Below are 18,098 nucleotides of genomic sequence, written 5' to 3'. Positions count from 1 at the left end.
AATACAGACAATACCTCAGCTAATGAAAAAAAAAATCTTTTCATTGTTAGTACTGTAAGTAATGGTAACATAAATTGTAGGTATTCAAGTTGTTTCCTGATTTTACTATTATAAGTTATAACTATTAAAATTCATTTATTATAAAATCATTAAGTCTTTTAGAATTGTCATTTCACCATATGTAATAGTTGTTTTGGTAAATGTATATTTAATTTAATGATTTTTAAAATAGAATTTTTGCCCCTGACTAGGCTTTCTTTTTATTTTATTTTAAAGCCCTCATTTTAAAATGTCATGTTCTTACTTTGTTTTACAGCTATCTGCAGGAATCTCAAGACAAAGGTAAACTTTCAAGTTTGTAAAACTGGACATTTTTTTCATCCTTTGTGGAGATTTTCAACAGGACCGTCTAAGACTTCCTGAACTTTGATAATTGGAATCAAAATGTTAATTTCTATGTTGTTTACATAGGCCTTCAAGATGAGAGTGCCAGCTCCCCCTGCTGGGGAATAGAAAAGGGCATCTGGAATTTACTCTGCTCAGCCATGGGCTGCGGGAATCTCCCAGACTCCGCATTGCTAGTTTTCTGTGTTGTCACGGGGCAGAAATTTGATAAGACAAGTATATGCCGGTGGTTACACATGGAATACATTTCGTGGCGTGGAGGAGATGAGAGCCCACCACACTTAACACTACAGAGATGACTTGCAGTAAGGGTGAGCGCTGGAGAGCTGGGGCTCAGAGGCACGGCTTCGGGAGAATAATGGTCTTAAAAGCCATCCAAAATTTTGTTTTCAGGGAAAACATGAACACAATGTTTTTCAAAAGCCAGCGTTTATTTTCTGTGTGGTACGTTAGATATGAAGTGTGTGCCACCCGAATCTTCAAAGAGAATTCATTTCTTTTTCTTGAAATATGTGAAAGTGTTGGTCGCTTGATGGAGTTGAGAGACAGTTGCTTAACTGAGAACTGAAAACCAGGTCAGGAAAGAGGCAGGACGTTTCTGCTACTTGAAGCCTTCAGGTCTGTGAGAGAAACTGGGCTGGCCCTTACTTTCAGAAAGCTAATTCTGGGGTCATGACCTGAAGCCAGTGGGTGCTGGTGAGGGGAGGGGGTGGATCACAGCGTGAGATCAGTGACCCTCCACTGGATTCGGTTCTGGGCTTGGGGGAAAATCATAATATGGCATCTTTTAGCTCCAGTTAGCAGATAACCACAGGGTAATTTATATCTGTGCCGACTGATAAGTGGGAGGGTAATGACAGTTTCCGTAAACCAAGCACTTAACCAGACAAACCTAAAATCAAAGAGTTAAAAGGAAACCACAGGGTGTGTGTGTGTGTGTGTGTGACTTCAAATCACCAAGACCACTGTGTTTCGATTTGAGGATGTGAGATGAGTTTTCCTCCCCCAGTAAAAGTTTTGATAGAATTCAATAAAGAGAGAAGGAACCTCCCCCCTAGAGTAACCACTTTTGGGAGTAGTCTGTGGTGAATCTTAAACCGTGAGTTGCATCACGTTACATTTTGTTTGGCTACAGAAAAAAATGAATATGCATTTTAATGGTTGTAACTTTCATACGGTGCTTTATTTATAGGGTAGATATTAGGTGTAACATCCTGCCCTTCTTCAGGATTTATTGAATTCTGGATATGACTTAATTATTTGTACATTAAAAAAAATCTAAGCTAGGGAAGCCTGGTAATATGAAGTCATCATATAATTGCATGCAGTTCAGTAATAGGATAGGAACGTTCCCTTTGGTATTCTGTTTTAAGACTTGTGCAGGTGTGTGGTTATTAAAATCACATTACTAAGATATATTCCTTATCTCTAAAGAGAATGGAAGTTTTTATATGGCACGAGGTAGAAATTGAAAAATGAACCTAGGATAAAAATCCACATAACACAGAATTCTGTGATCCCCCATAATCATTTTCCTGTGAATAAGTCATTTGCAGTTCAATATTGATGTATTGAGTTAACTAATCACTAAGAATGCTTGCTTAAAAGTAAGGGTGTTGGATAAATGATGAGATGTTTACCTTAGAGACATGAGAGACTGAGTAATTTTATGCCCTTGTGGTCTCAAACTACGTTCAGCTTTGGCCTAAAAAGACTCTCCCTGTAGTTCGGTAGGAATAGTAAAGGGAAATTGATGTAGGTTTAATAGTTGCAAGTGTTTATTCAAGGAATACGAAAAAGAGTGTCTTTCTTAAGGATCTTGGTTTCTGCGTGGAGTAAAGACTGGTGTGATAGGGCTGCTTTCCTTCTTCTCTGCCTACCTTTGCCCCTCAGAATTGTGGGTCATCTCCAGCCAAGGTGTCCCAGGCAGGGTTGCTCCTGGCTGTCTGCTTGTTCCTTCTCTGCCTTCTCCCTCCTCAGGTCAACATGGGGTCACGGTGCCGTAACCACAGACTGTTTTCTGCCTTTTTTACCTTTATGCCCCTGTTTGCTTCACAAACTGAGTTTTTTGTTTGAAAGGGGGCAATTCTGCATTACCTTCATATCATCGAGAGGCAAGCAAGAGCCATGTAGACAACTCTCAAGTAAAATTAATTCAGATGGACACACTTTTAATAAGGCTGACGCTAGCTTTTCTAATGTACACCCGTGTCCACTGTCTTTCCTGTCTTCACCCCGTCCTCCCACCTGCGATGACTGCCCCTTCGTGAGGTTTAACAGTACGGAATGCACAGTTTGACACATTTCAGTTCTTTCGATGAATTGCATTAATCCAGTGCTGAAACAGTAAACTGCTGAGGTCTTAGAAGACTTTGTGTGTGTGTGTGTGTGTGTATGTGTGTGTGTGTGTGTGTGTGTGTGTGTGTTTCAGTTTCTGTTAGTGGAAACAAGTTAGTATTGGTAAACACTTACTTGATTAATTACACTGACTCCTAAATATTGAAGCCTGGCCATTATGTTAATTTCCTATTTGCTCTCCAGTATTCATTTCTGTAGAAAATTGTTGATTTGAACCTGCTCTTTTCTTAATTTCTCTAGGTTCACATTTTATCTGGTACATACGTACTGAAGGCCAGGTCCCCATGGAAGTGGTCTGACCAGTTGGGACTTGTGAATAATTACCACTTGGTTTTCTGAATTCCGTAGTTTTGTTTGTAATTAGGAAATCATTTGAATCTCAGTAACTAGAACTCATCTTGCTTAGTCAAGCTCCTGTTATCTGTCTGAAAATTTCCCTTATCATCTAGAATACATTTCTTTTTTCTCACATCCTTCAAAGTACTGTACATGGGAGTAACTCTCTAACTCCAATGTTCTGTTCTTTGTTGCAGCGTAGTACTTAAAATGTACTCCTGAATACAGGTTTAATGCACTAAAATTGTGCTGATTATTTTCGAATTTGTTTACCCTTTCATTGTAAAGTCATATAGCTCTCTGAAATATAATTTGAAATAATATACTTTTTGGTGATGAAGATGTACCTCTGTAGTAAAAGTTGTATAAATTAAAATTTTTTAGTAAAATTTTACCTATAGTTGCATATTGACCCGGTATCAATCTCGTTTTACTCTAGTGATGATTTAGGTGTGATTATTTTCTTTAGAGAGCGATTTATTGAAGTAGGATAATACGATAATACCTGAGCATGACACCGAGTTGCTGCTCAGCAAATGTTAGTGCATATTCTCAGGGTCAGCCTTGTCAAGAGTCTTTACATAAACATTAATTCACACAATAAGGATTTAAATAAATTTTTAAAGGGTTTAAATAATTTTGAGGAAATAATAAATTCTGAGAAGAAGGGCACACGTGAACACGAGACACATATTTGAAGAGAATATGTATTTTTTCAAATTTGTATTCATGTCTACAGTTGCTAAAAATATGGATAAATTGCTTTTGATTCATTTAGATGCCATAGTTTAAACATTCTCATTTTCTCCTTTAAAAAGTCTTATTGCAAAAATACAAAAACAAAAGAAAACAAATAGATTTTATCTTAAAGATGCCACTCATGCTGATACATACACAGACATTGACTTAAAAACAATTTCCTCCCACAATTTCCCAAGTTCATTAATGGACTAATTTTCAGAATAGCACAGTTACTAGGTCAGAGGTAACCCATTTCAGTTTGTCCTAATAAGATCCTTAAGAAAAGCAGAAATGTCAGAAGATTGCATTGATGTTTAGTATCCCTTCCTAACAGAGTGTGTTTTCTATTGAAAATGAGCTCTGCTATGAAATCGGTGCAAATAACTTGCAGCCTGTCCACCCTCAGCCTTGTATAAATGTGATCGTCATGCTTGAGATTTGGGGCCCTATGCTAGTGGAATTAGTCCTTGAGAAATAAGGATTTATTTTAAGACTCTGCCCCAGTTTGGCATGAGACGAGTTGCAAGAAGAATCTTTTTATGTGCATTGACCAAAAAACTCCAAAGTTTTAGGAGCCGAACTATCGGTTCTCATTGAATGACAGATGAAGCACTCAATCCTATTTAGCTGTGCATTATTATTTGAGAATTTCATTTGGCTAAGTGAAGTGAGTAGAGAAGTAGAAATTAGTATGCTTGTATTCAGATAATTTTCCCCGACCCCAAGTTTGCCTTTTATACAACCTGTAAGATGGGGTGATTATTACCGAATTTTAGGCATATCATTTGGGTTGACATTTACTTGCTTGTGTTTAAGCTGGGGCTGTGAGGCACAACAAGCAAGTACATTGGTGAGATCACCTTCCCAGGTGTGGAGAGCATGACTGTACCGGTTGGCACTGGGCTGCAGGTTGCGTTTTCAGTAACATGTTCGCTGAGGAAGGGCCATAGACACCAGATGGAGAATAGCGCTTTGAACCCAGCTATTCTAAATTTTAAAATACCCTTCACAGAGATATGCTGCAGGCGTACAACTAAACCTTGATTTTGCCGTGGTGGTTAAGTTGCCACAGAAATTATAGGGAGGGAAGTGTTGGATCGGTGTCACTGAAACTGCTAACTTTGTATCGTTAATTAAACTTTTGAAAGTTGTGGGATAAATCAAATGCTTTTCTAGGGAAACAAGAAACAGTATTAATGAGCAACAACCCTGTAATTATCCTGGTGAGTGCATAACAGGGACACATTCATGTCTTTTCTTTGTGCAATAACTTTTACAAAGAAGTATTTTTAAACTGATCATTAATTTTACGACCACAGAAATGAGATGCAGAATTTATGCTGTTGTCATTGGCACGGGCTCAAGGCACCGCTGACATTATGTGTGATTGTAATCGAATGGCTGCCAACTAATGATTCTGTAGACATTTCATTTGAGCACGCCTTTCTTTTGGATGTCTGATTAGGCTGTAATGCTTTCAATTATGCCTTAAATTGTATTGGGTACGTTTACCTGATGCCCATTGTTCATTTGGAGTTCAGTTTTCTATTACATAAACACAAGTTGAACATTTTCCTTTTAATTTATAGAAGTCTTTGCAGGTATAACTGCAAATACCCAGCCCCTGGGGAGGAGGAGTTCTTTGCACTACTCAACAGCGACCCCTGTGTTCACTTGAAGCTTCTTATAAGACAACGGTTTTTACTCTTTATTGGGATTGAAAAAAGAAAAAGTAGGGAGAGTGTAAGTTGATGGACCATCCCTGAAACAATAGTAAAATGAAAAAAGATCTTGAAAAATGATATATCTTTTCAGCTTAAATGCAAGTTAAATACTTACGTAGTCTGTAGAGATATTATAGAGGTTCTTTACTTTCTAAGTTAATTCAAGGGCAGCAAAAACAACACTTGTGCTTCTCTGCAGTTCTTGGAATGGATAAATTGATGACAATTTCACTTTACTACATAAGCCATGAAGTGTTTTAGAAAAACAAAACCCACAAAAATCTTTAACACGTTAGTGGCCGAGTTGTATAAAATATTCTTAACTCATATTACATATTGTTTATAGATTAATAATGATACATCAAACATGTATTAAATATAGATTATGTATGCATATATGTGTATATATGTATTAGATATATGCACATACAATACATTTTGCACATGTGTATATGCACGTATATTCACTAAATTTGAAACCATTACCATCGAGCTGATTCTGACTCATAGTGACTGTATGACAGAGTAGAACTGCCCATAGGGTTTACAAGACTGTCAATCTTTCGGGAAGCTGACTGCACAGCTACAGGTAGATTTGAACTACTGACCTTTTGGTTAGCAGCCAAGTGCTTAACCACCATGCCATCAAGGTTCCTTATATCCATATGTAAAATGGATATTATAGCAGGATAATAAATTGCTTCTGTTCTCCAAAGTCTTTAGTTTTAATTATTTTCCTGCTCATTTCCTCAACGAGCTTAAGCGGTTCACACCTAAGCAGCTGAATTTTTCAAGACCTTTTCCATGTATATTCATTGGCCTTACTAGTGTTTTTATATTCCTCATACTGCCGTACGTGAAGTGCTGCATTTTAGGGGTGTGTTTGAAGTACCCTACTACCCTTGTTTTGCCGCAGCAAGACTTCTTTTACAGTGCATGTAAAATATTTCAGAACATTCACACTATAAAATTTTGGTTTGTGAAGAAGATATGGGAACTTTTGTTTCCTTGGCTGATTTGTGTCCCATGAATGTCATTCAATGTTCAAGCTTATTTTTATGAACACTTTGTGAGATTACTTTTTACCTCATATTATACAGTAGAACACTCTCATAAGAGAGACATTGTAAGGGACCGATGAATGTTCTGAAAAGTATTTCAAACATCTGTTAACAGAGAAGACTGTGATATGAAGAAGGACTAATATTTACACGTGTTTCTTGGAATTTTAATGAGGGAAGAAACGTTACCATGTTCTGAATAGTGGAATCACTAAAGACAATAAGGTTGTTATCTTTATTGTTCATTCTTATTGTCTTGATGGAAGATGTCCGTATTTAGACTTTTGGAATCATGATGATGAAGGCCGATGAAATAGAAAAATCATAAGAAAATAGAAAAAAACACCGGCTCTTTTGTTAGCTTTGACAGGATTGTCTTGAAAGAGACTATTTCTCTCCCAAGAGTATGATTGAGAAGCATGTTGAGTCCCAGCCCTAATCTGGACTTGCCTGGGAGCTGTGCTTCTGAAGTCCCGAGTCCCACATCACACCTTCAGAAATTCCCATTGTCCTTGCAAGTCATTCCTGAGGAGGCTGCTCTTCTCTAAAATTACTATTCAGCAGGTAGATACTTGATAGAATATTAAGTACATGTTCTTTGTTGTTGTAGAACTGGATGACAAAATAGTGCCTTCATTTAACAAGGCTAGGAAATTTGATTCCTTTAACAAAATTATGGGGGTAGGGTTGATAGAAACTCAAACCACACAAGATTCTATCATGAGGATGAAATGACTTAAAAACAAAACAGAACTGAAAACTTCTGGACTTGTAAATCAAATACAAAATTGGCATTCTTTTTTTTTAAGGATATCACTGAATAAAAACTGAAGGGGTTGAGTTCATAAACCAAATTTGTTTTAACTTAAACTGCTGATAAGTTTTAAAGTAGCTTTTACCCTCAGAGGCTTCCCACACTTCACAGCGCAGCTCGGTCTGTTCGTAATTTACGCTCATAGAGCTCTGTGATTGATGACGAAACTTATCAAATGATCACAGCAGTGACACCACCCAATTCTTGTCATAATTTTGCCAATTGTTGAGTAGATAAATGGTCTAACTTTAGTCATTTCTTTAGCTGTGCTTTCCCTGTGTTTTTTTTAAATGACAGTTTCTTGTTTATTTTGTATATATGCTCTGTTTTACTGTTTGGATATATACTCTGTTCTACTGTTTATATTCTTGGTAGAATATAATTTTGGGACTTTATCCTTTTGTATAAAAAATACTCATGCCTTAAAAAACTCTTCTATATCTAAATTGCATTGGATATAAATGAAAATAGGCTCTGTTTTTACCTGATTCCATGTTTCCATATCAGTGACTGAATTGAATAGTAAAATTTACTTCTAACAAAGTAGCATTGTTTTACATGGAATTTTTTTTCTGATTCCTTTACAGGGGATGCAGAAGATGGGGACGAATATGATGACCCTTTTGCGGGGACACCAGACACGATTTCTCTGGCCTCAGAACGTTTTGATAAAGACGACGACGGCCCCTCAGATGGTATGTGGCATTTCCCCGTAGAATGTACTGACTGACAGACCGTGCCATGTGTGGAGGGAGGGGCCTTGTCCGGAAGCTCAGCAAGGCGGGGTTCTCCTCACTCACCTTTGCCAGGTCCTTTTAGGAACGGAAGAGCTCTCTCTAGTGGCTCTAGGAGCAAACTGAGGCTTTCCTACGGCTGGCCTTGCTGCTTTTCCTAGGACGATTTCGTCACTGTAGTTTGGGGGGGATTTCTTGCATCATTGTATTAGTAGTAGTAGTAACTGTTGCTTAATTCATTATTATCAGATTCTTGCTTAATTTTATTGTGCTGCCTAATGGCTTGTTGTATTATTAATTTTATAAATAATGAAATAGGTTTTTGATCTATTTTTTTTCCTGAAAACCACACAAAATGGGTTCATGAAATATTAAATTAATTATTGCTACATTGCCCTTTTTACATTGAGACAGCTTTTCCTCAAATCCTTCTCTTAATACACACTTTTCATTTTTCTAATTTCACTTAAAAATTCCCTGTATTATGCACGAATATTATGTCATCTATTAATTGAATCAGTAGTAAAGTTGATTATCTCTTAGCAATTCCTAAAAATTACCAAATGTTATAAAAGTTATGAAACTTATTTTTGCCATAGTATGTGTTTTCGCCATAGTGGCTAGTTGAGAAACCTTATAAGCACGCTATACAGTTAGTTATACATCAAGAATGCGTATCAATAGATTAGCCATGCATATTAATTTGTGGCACTCAAAGTTTCACGTAGACAGAGAAGTGAATAATGCCTTCTGCCACTATATGATGATCAAGCCGTGCAGTTCCATCTCTAAATACAATTGCTGAATGAAAATATGCTTCCTGCAACAGAGCACTCCACATTTTATGTTATCCAGATTATTCCCTTTGGAAACATAAATTGCTTTTATGAGGTATAAAATTATATCTATTGCAGAGCAGGGATAAGTCAAGTACATGCATAAGTGATAAACATTCTAACCACTGATTCAGAACAACACAATCTTTTCTTTATATTCAGAACTTTGTACAATGTGTAGCAATAATCATATTCACTTTCTGTTGGATTTTACATTTTAGCAAACATTTCATGTCTACTTCTAAAGGAAGGATGCTTGGCTTTCAATGCTTGTCCCAGCCTTTGAAAGCATGCACGGCATTTCTCTCCAGTGCCACTTAGTCTTCAAAACAGAGCATTGCCCTTTCTCACCTGGTCTTCAGAAGCACTGCTTGTAGAAAATGTTTTAGAGCCGACGAAACGTTTCCAAGCAAATTGGGGAATCATCATTTAAGTTGAACTACTTTTGAATCATTACAATGATTTGTTTTGCTTCTCTGTAGTACAGTAGTACAATGAGTATGTGTATGTGTATACACGCATAGAGAATACTGATGCCCAAGAGGATGTTTATATATGTGTGTGTACATACATACACATATGGCACACACATATATTTATATTTTATAGAGTATGTATACTTAAAACGTCTCACAATAGCAAGTATCTTGAAGCACATGGGAGCATAGTGTATACTCTTAAAAAATTAAAACCTAAGAAATTCAAGAAATACTGTAAGAGCCAGAAATCGTCTAATGATTTGTCAGACAAATTGAATTCTTGTTAAATTAGGATGCTGTTTACATGATTATTAGATTTCCTTTATCATGAAAAAAAAGTACCATGTTCATTTACACAACTAAGAATGTTGGAAGGACACTAATAACATGAAAGGGGATCAGATGTTTAAACATCTTTATCAACATTTACTATCATCAATTTTATATTTTGTGTTTAATAACATCAAATTTTTATTAAATAGTATTTAATAAGACCAAATTTTGATTAAATAGAAGCACTTTTTACTTAAATGTTTAAATAAGCAATTCTTAAGCAGATTGAAAATTTAACTTTAAGTATTACTTATTTCTGGTATATACATATGATAGTTTTCAGTTTTCTCATAAGATTGTCATTCTACAATTCACTTGGACTATGCATTTTACTCTAAAGTATTAATCATATCAGTTAGTTCCTTTTCCTTTCCTGAATAATTTTTCCTTCATTATGTGACCTTGCTCTAATGGTGTATTAATTATAAAAAAAAATACATTTAACAATAAGTATAACCAAATTAACACAGGTCACCAAAAGGCCTTTGTCAAATCAGATTGTTGTTTTGTCCTTTTGACTTTTACCTTATGGTAGGCACTAACAGCGCATCCCAACTTTGATGGATTATAAACTCCAAGCATGCTATGTATTTTTCATAATGCTAATGTAATTTTCAAGGTACTGAAAAGGTCAAACCTGCACATCTCTGTGTGCATTCTAAATCTGTCTTCCCTTTAATATTTCTTTTTCTCTCTTCCTCTGGTTCAAAAGTTCACTCCGTTCCCAAATGGCCACCTAATTTTCCAGTTATTCCCCCAAGCCATATGTGTTTTGGTTTCTTTATGGTTTATTAGGTACTGTAGGAAAGTAGCATAAGTTATATCTTCTAATGAAATTCAAGCACACTTCAGTGATGCTTCGACTTGATTGCTGGTAGCAATTAAATCACAGCCAAGGAGAATAACGCATGCTCTCACAAGTCCGGACACCCCATAGAAACTGAACGTGGAAGAAAGCAGAGAACAGAAACCAAGTCTCGGGCCCTGCCAGACACACTGTTTCCAGCCTGGCTTTTTATCTATTTTTTATTGGCCAACTGCCTGATTGATAGCAAAATCATCACTTGCCGCATGCTAACAGGCAGAGTTCACTTGTAGGTTATTGTGAGCTGATAAAGGGTTAGATGGAGTTTTGATTTTCGCATTGGCCCTTGGTACACCAGATTAATGGAATTTCAATGAGGGGCTAGAGTAGCCACAGCTTTGTCAGAGAAACGGATGGAGAGTCTATAGTCATGGCTACTCATTAATACTAGTTGCCTGAAAGGTGTGCTGCTTCTGTATACAAAGGAGTTGATATAATTGATTTTTGAGGGGAAGGTTGCGGAAAAACCACCACCACCTTATTGATGACGGGAATGGTAACAGGAGGGTGACAGATTTTTGTATAGCTGGGAGCATGAACACTTTGTACTTTGTGATTCTTTCCTCTCTCTTTGGAAACGCTTTTCATTTTTTATTTATTTGTATATTTCTGGAAAGGAAATGCATTTTCAGGTCAGTTGCAAAAAAAAGAAAATAGAATGCTTAGTTATAAATTATAAAAGAGTAAATCATTATGAATAAAAAATAGTAAATCTACATTTTCTTTCTTAAATGATTGCACTACTGCTCTCAGATTTTCATTTTGATATAATAATATTTATGGAAAAAACTAATTAGAAAAATTTTTTATCAGCTTCATCATTTTTGCCCCCTGAAAAGTTTAAAACAGACAAATGACAATTTGTAGACTATTGCAAGTTGCTGTTAGAAGTTTTATACGCTTTGTGGCTGACTATACTGGAGTGTAAATAGAAATGGCACATGTAAGGAATTAAATGCAATTAGAGGTAATAAAACTCAAAACCTCAAAGAGGAATGTTCCTTATTGTGCACATGATTGCATGCTTGTTTGGGTGCTAAGGTGGGAGCTGTTGGGGTAGCTTGTAGCCACTGTGTAATTACTTGGGCTCCAGTGTTTCTGTTCTGAACTCGTTTTTCATTCCTTTTCATCATTTGTGAAAGAATGCTTCCAACCATACAGCATTGTAGACACCCCTGAGGTGAGGTGAAAGGGTTCAGTGAGCTCGGAGACATCCATCGGCTCTGCCCATCAGTGATTGGATGAAGGATCCCAGGGCACATTTGTTAAACTCTGAGTCAGTCCTAGACCATACTCACTCTGTGGATGAGAATCTGGAACCTCTGGGGTATGAATACAGGAAGACTAAAACGAAGACGAAGATTTGAGAAAAAGCCATTTATCGTCCTGGCGTCTAGCTAGCTGAACACTCTCATGTAACATACCTTACTGAGGGCTATCGGTATTGACTAAGGGCTGTTTATGTGGGAAAAAGATTTGATTTAGGAATGGAATGGTTTTTTAATTTTTCCAAGCTTGATCATAATTTATAATATTGGACAATATAATTTTTTTTAGTAAACCTTCTTGAAGAAAGTGTAGAAAATTTGGATTTATAAAATGTGTAAGTCAAAAAAAAAAAGTGTAAGTCACGTATTCCAAAGGAATGCCTAAAAAGGATTCTCTATAGTGGTTTCCGATCATGCATCTAACAGTCTTAGATAGAAACCTACCCATGCACACACATAAACTTTGCATACATTTTTGAGGATATATGTATGTGTGTGCATGTGTGAAACTAGGTACAGCACAGAGCGTTTTTTATAATTGCCAAACAATAGATGCTTTACTTTTCCCTGGGATTTCCATAGGATAGAAAACGGTGTTTAAAGCAAAAACAAGTAAAACAAAGGTTCTTTTCAGTAATTTCCCATTTAGGGAAAATGTTTTTCTTCATTAGTATCACACAGTTCTTGATACTTAAATTTTGATTTTTGTATTTTATTAAGCACTTAAATTAATTTGCAAATAGCATAGCATTTCTTATTTCAGTTATTTAGTTTTTACCTCTTAGTTATTTTAATGTACCAGATAGCTAACGTGTGTGTGTAGCAGCATACAAACAGTGATTAGTCATGTTGTATGTGGCACAGTGTCAAATACTCTGGTAGTACGGGGCGGTGTATACTTTGGACAAATGATAAAAGACAGGTTTTTAACCTTTAAGGTACTTACAGTATAATTGGGGATGTAAAGTATACACTTAGGGAATAGTTTGGTAATACAAAGGTGAATATGAATAAATAAATAAAAACTAATGAGAATCATCTAAGTTTTAGGTTATTAAATGATAAGATGACAAAATATGACAAAATGATAATTTACAAATTATCAAGGGCTCATGAGGGAGTCGGGAGCGGGGAGGGAGGGGAAAAAAACGAGGAGCTGATGCCAGGGGCTTAGGTGGAGAGCAAATGCTTTGAGAATGATGAGGGTAACGAATATACAAATGTGCGTTATACAATTGATGTATGTTTGGATTGTGATAAGAGTTGTATGAGCCCCCAATAAAATGACTTAAAAAAAAAGATAAGATATATCAAAATATATCAAAGTGGGCACACAGGATTATATTAAAGTGGACTAAATAAGAACAAATTTTGAAGTAATAAAACTCAACATTATAAAAGATACACGCCATTAGTATAGGAAATCAGTAGTTATTTACAGAGTACCTTCAAAAGGGGAACAGAATACCTGGATAGGGCATAGGGAAGGGTATTTGGAGCATGAGACCGGAAGCCGGGTTTTCAGGTTGTTTGATAATTTTGTAGTCAAAGCCAAATTACAACCTCTCTGAATTTTGAATTAATTAATTTATTTTTTGAATTGAAGAGTGTTGATCAGGTAGTTATTTACTTAGAATTTTGCTAGAGTTGTAAATGCTTATGTCCAGATTTGAGAATTTCTAAGTTTAATGGTGGCAGCTAGATATTTTAGAAGCTAAGGCTTTATGGGAGGAGTCAGCGGTGATGTGGGAAAGGCGAGGATGGAAGTGGACTTGAGAGTAGACATGGCAGACAGTAGGAGCTGAGTGCCAAGCGAAGCTCAGGTGTTGGCTTTGGCATCAATTAAAGGGGCAGAGGGGGTTTCATGTTGGCCTGCTAGCCACAAAGTCAGCAGTTCGAATTTATCAGCTGCTCTGTGGGAGAAAGAGGAGGCTTTCTACTCGCCAGTGTGACCGGCTTGGAAACCCAGTTCTCCCCTGCCCTCTCCGGTCACTGTGAGCCTGAGCTGACTTGAGGGCAGTGACTTGTTTTGTGGGAATCTGCCTGTGTGATTGAATGCCTGTTTCTGTCCTGAGATGTAGGTGACTGAAAGGAAAGGAGCTATGCGAAAGTCTACTGTGGACAGAAAGTTAGTTGCTTGGCTACATTGTTTATTTTTAATCTTGACAGGGTTTCTGTGTGGTAAATACTGTTATCCTTATTTAACAACCGAGGATGCTCAGGCAAGAAAGTGACCTGTTCAAAATTCTGTAGCCATAAATGGCAGAGCTGGAATATGAATTCCTGTCTGCTTGACTCCAAGACCCAAGTTTGCAAAACAGATTTTGCCACTTCTGCTGCTAGGATATTGTTTAGTGTAATGTAGTTTAGGAGGAGATGGGAAGGCTTGGATTATAGTGGTAGGCATTGTCCTGGAAAGACTCCCTAACTCCTTTCTCCTCAAATTATGGTCCCAGGAGCAGCAGCCACAGCATTGCCTAGGAGCAGAACTACTGAATCTAAATCAGTTTTTTCACACGGTCTTTCAGTACTCTTAAAGTTTAAGAGTTTGTGTTCTAGAGTTGTTTATTGTATTGGGTCTCGTAACCACAAAGAAGGCTCCGGCAGACTGTGCAATTGCGTTAGGCTTGCTATGTGTTCAAACATGCAACAGGCCCCACTGCAGGCAACACCTGAATTAGGTGAAACATCATTTGCCCACCCGCTGTCCCTCCAGCGCTCTGCAGTGGTCACTCAGCACCACCAAGCTGTGAGGATCCTGACTTTACAAAGCCTTTCCTGTCCCATTGTCTCACCCATTTCCTGACCCACCCCACTCCCCTTTCTTTTCTGTTAAATAATTTGGAAAGACCTAGGTAAATTATTGCATGTTGAGTGTTTGCATGTTAATAGCTATGTCTGAGTTCAGGCCCCATTGCCAAATTGTGACCCCGGCAGCACCAAGCCCATTCTAGGGATGTTTCTGGCTCTTGCAGAGCAACATCTCGTATAACTTAGGGACCTAACCAGCATATCTTTCTTGCGGTGTACAAGTGGATTGGGCTGGATCTCTGAGTCTGTAGATGTCAGAGATTCCTTCAATCTGTAGAGTTGAGAGGAAGCTGCGCTGGTCCCGAGCAGGGTGTGGATGAGCGCGTCTCCCTTTGAGATACAGATCCTGGCCCTGGCTGCTCTGGTGTCTGGATAAGAAGAATAAGGGGTTAAAAACATTAATCGCTGTTTATTATGCCAGATTCATTCAGGTAAATTATTTCTTTTTACTCTGCTCCAAACTGCTTCCTGAAGGAGACATTTTCCTGATTTGCAGCGGAGGAAACAATCAGAAAGATGTAGGTCTTTTGTCCAGGGTCTCTCACTTCTAAGTAGCAAACTTTTAACAGCTATGGTTGTCCCATGCTCTGCTGCGTTAGTAGACTCATATTTGTTTTGTTTTTCAAATCATATGAGAAATGTATATAGCTAAAAGGGGGTGGTACAGGTGGGTTTACAGTAATAGTAATTATTTTTTTCAACCCTGCCCTCACTCTCTAGGTCTCCTCCAAATGCAGCTACTTTTAACAGTTTCTTCTGTAGGCACATCAACTGTGGGTCGTTTGTTGTTTCTTATCTGATCAACTATAAGTAGTGGATCTGTTGACTCCCTCACCACCTCCTACCCATTCTTTGTTATTTGATGTTTCCCTTTGTGTTTGCTGTTGACTCCATCTTAATTGTGCCAACTTCAGACAGTACCTCTTGATTCTTTGCTATCAACTCTGAAGAGATTAATGGTATCCAGACATGATGGTGTGGCTGCAATCCACACGGTCAGCTGATTGAAACCCCCAGCTGCACCAAGGGAGACATACAAGCTTTCTACGCCCTTAAAGTGACAGTCTCAGAAACCCACCGGGCAGGTCGCCATGAGTCCGAACTGACTTGATGGCCGTGGGTTGGGTTTAGGTCTCTTCCCAGCTCTTTCCACGCCCCGATTCCCGTTTTGCTAGCTACGTCGTGTTTGCTTTCCTAAGGTGTATGACATTTGCATGTGAGTCTTGAACTGGACTGTGCTTTGTCAAATTGGATTCTAGTGACTGGCCCTTTTTTCCCTTGCTGGTGGCTTTCCTCAGGTGTCTGGAGAGTCTGGGTTATTGGTTCTTATTTATAATGAAGGGCCTCGTGGAAAAGCTTAGGCAGCGTATGTGGGACTGTGTGTGTGTGTGTGTGTGTGTGTGTGTGTGTTCTACAAGGCTTTTCCTTTAAGTGAGAGACTTCTGACTGGAGGAAGTGGGCAAAGCTTCTCTAGAGGCATTTGGCTGTTAGTGTTGATGAGGAGCAAAGAGGCTGATTGAGACACTCACAGTTGCCAAAATAAGTAGGACATCGTTCAGAGGGAGTTTTCAAAAGGTTTCCTTTACCTGGGGAAGGGCCTCACCTGGGAAAGGCCATCTAGAACAAGCGGGACTTTTGCTCAGTTTCTCTCTTGGGTTTCAGTACCCACTGGGTGCTCTCCCTAGGAAGCTAGGGAACTTTGTTTAGAAACTGGACTTCAGAATTTAGCCGAAAGACAAAAGCCTATATTTAACTACATTGGCTAGTTTTCTAATGCCCGGCCCTCCTTTCTCATGCTGCAACTCTGCTGGGAGAATCTTTAAGGCTTCTTTAGGAAAACTGGCACTTATTTTCCTGGGCTTGGCTCTCCTCTGCTGTGTCTTCTTCCTCACTCCAGTTCTATCTGCTTTATAGTAGCTAAAACTTAAGCAAAATGTTTGATCTAGTGAAGACTCAACAGTAATAACTCACTGCCATTGAGACACCCTGAGATAGGTTATTGTGCCAGCCTGGCTGATAAACACAAGTGGGATTAACTGAAGGGCCGAGAGATAAATGGCGTGGTGAGCCTCGCCTTTCTTGTCTCTCGCTCTGTGATCATCGGACCAGTGTGCGACTGCCTTGCTTGTTCTGTGCCTCAATTTAAAGGCTACATTGCCTGTGGGGCGGCTAGCCTGTGGACTGTGTCGCTGTAAGTTGAGGTCCCTTTAAGACTTCTCTGGAGCTGGGGACTGGCGGTTGGTGACCTGCCTTGTGATTGGCTACTGTGCTGACATAGCCTAGCTCTCTCTACAAATAGAGGAAGATCTGGCATCAGACAGGGACTTGAAGGACTGCTAGTCTCTCAACTTTCTCTCACTGCCGTGAGTTGCACTGAGCCATTTGTAGTGCTTTCTAATTTAACTGTTTATTTCTTGTATTATATATTTATCTGTATATGATTTAATAGTTCATTTCTCATTATATATCTAATTATCTTTATAAATAAATATATTAAATTATCAGCAATTTGGTTTTATCTCTCTAGAGAACCCTGTCTAACACACACCCTATATTACCAATGGTTAAAACATTATTCTTTAAAAATAAGCAAATAGACTTCGGGGTTTTAAAAGGAAGAATGTGGCTCTATCTGAAAAAACAAGCAAACAAAACCATTTTCCCAACCAGTCAATTTATTAGACCTGAGATAGTACGAACAATAGAAAAAAATAATACAGCAACGATGTCTTACCTAAAAGCATTGTAGTCTAATTATAGGAATAAGGTGTACAGACCTAATAGCTAGAAACCTTATCAACTTTGTTCAAATGTGTAGAATGGACACTAAGTACGTAATGAGATCAAAAAAGAAGGAAGTTATTTCAAAATGGTGTCAGTGGATACTTTATGGTAGAGGTTGCCTTGTTAACTAGAACTCTGCAAGGTTGGATAGCATTTTAATGAGTAGAAAGTGGATGGGAAGGCGTTTTTAGGTAAGTTGAGGGAATGTGGGAGAGAATAGGAAATGGGGCTGGAAAGAAGCATTCTTGAGGAACTACAGAAAGACTGCCGGAGACTGGGAGACAAGGGTTGACTGGATGGCATGCAGAAAGCTTTGGCTCTGGCTTCAGGTCCTGATTCAGACTCTAGCCAAGTTACTATTGTTAAGGTGCCTTCTTTATGAGCTGGCTTAAAGAATTTCTTTAAACCCCTTTAAAAAGAATTTCAACACCACTGGGATCTGTACCTTCTCCTCATTGTTGCTTTAATTCCCTAGTTGTTCCCCTGTCTACGGCGTTGCTTGTTCACGGCTCCTTTTCCTTTCCTTGTACTCCTCCCTCCCAAGTCCCT

The 18,098-nt window shown here is 38.1% G+C and overlaps 1 protein-coding gene across 3 annotated transcripts in view; it reads left to right on the top strand.

Moving 5' to 3' along the window:
* SKAP2 (src kinase associated phosphoprotein 2) overlaps positions 1 to 18,098 on the top strand; it is a 188,718-nt gene that overhangs the window by 9,676 nt on the left and 160,944 nt on the right. For all 3 annotated transcript variants that reach the window (XM_004702733.2, XM_045288951.1, XM_045288950.1), the window contains exons 3-4: positions 317 to 342; positions 8,027 to 8,134. In XM_004702733.2, coding sequence (XP_004702790.1) covers positions 317 to 342; positions 8,027 to 8,134 — 134 coding nt within the window. The remainder of the gene's footprint in view (positions 1 to 316; positions 343 to 8,026; positions 8,135 to 18,098) is intronic.

The sequence above is a fragment of the Echinops telfairi genome, unplaced genomic scaffold, assembly GCF_000313985.2.
Source record: "Echinops telfairi isolate 266 unplaced genomic scaffold, ASM31398v2 ScPeMD7_23;HRSCAF=83, whole genome shotgun sequence".
Classification (NCBI taxonomy): Eukaryota; Metazoa; Chordata; class Mammalia; order Afrosoricida; family Tenrecidae; genus Echinops; species Echinops telfairi.
Note: the sequence above shows the minus strand (reverse complement) of the source record. Positions and strands in the feature narration are given on the sequence as shown.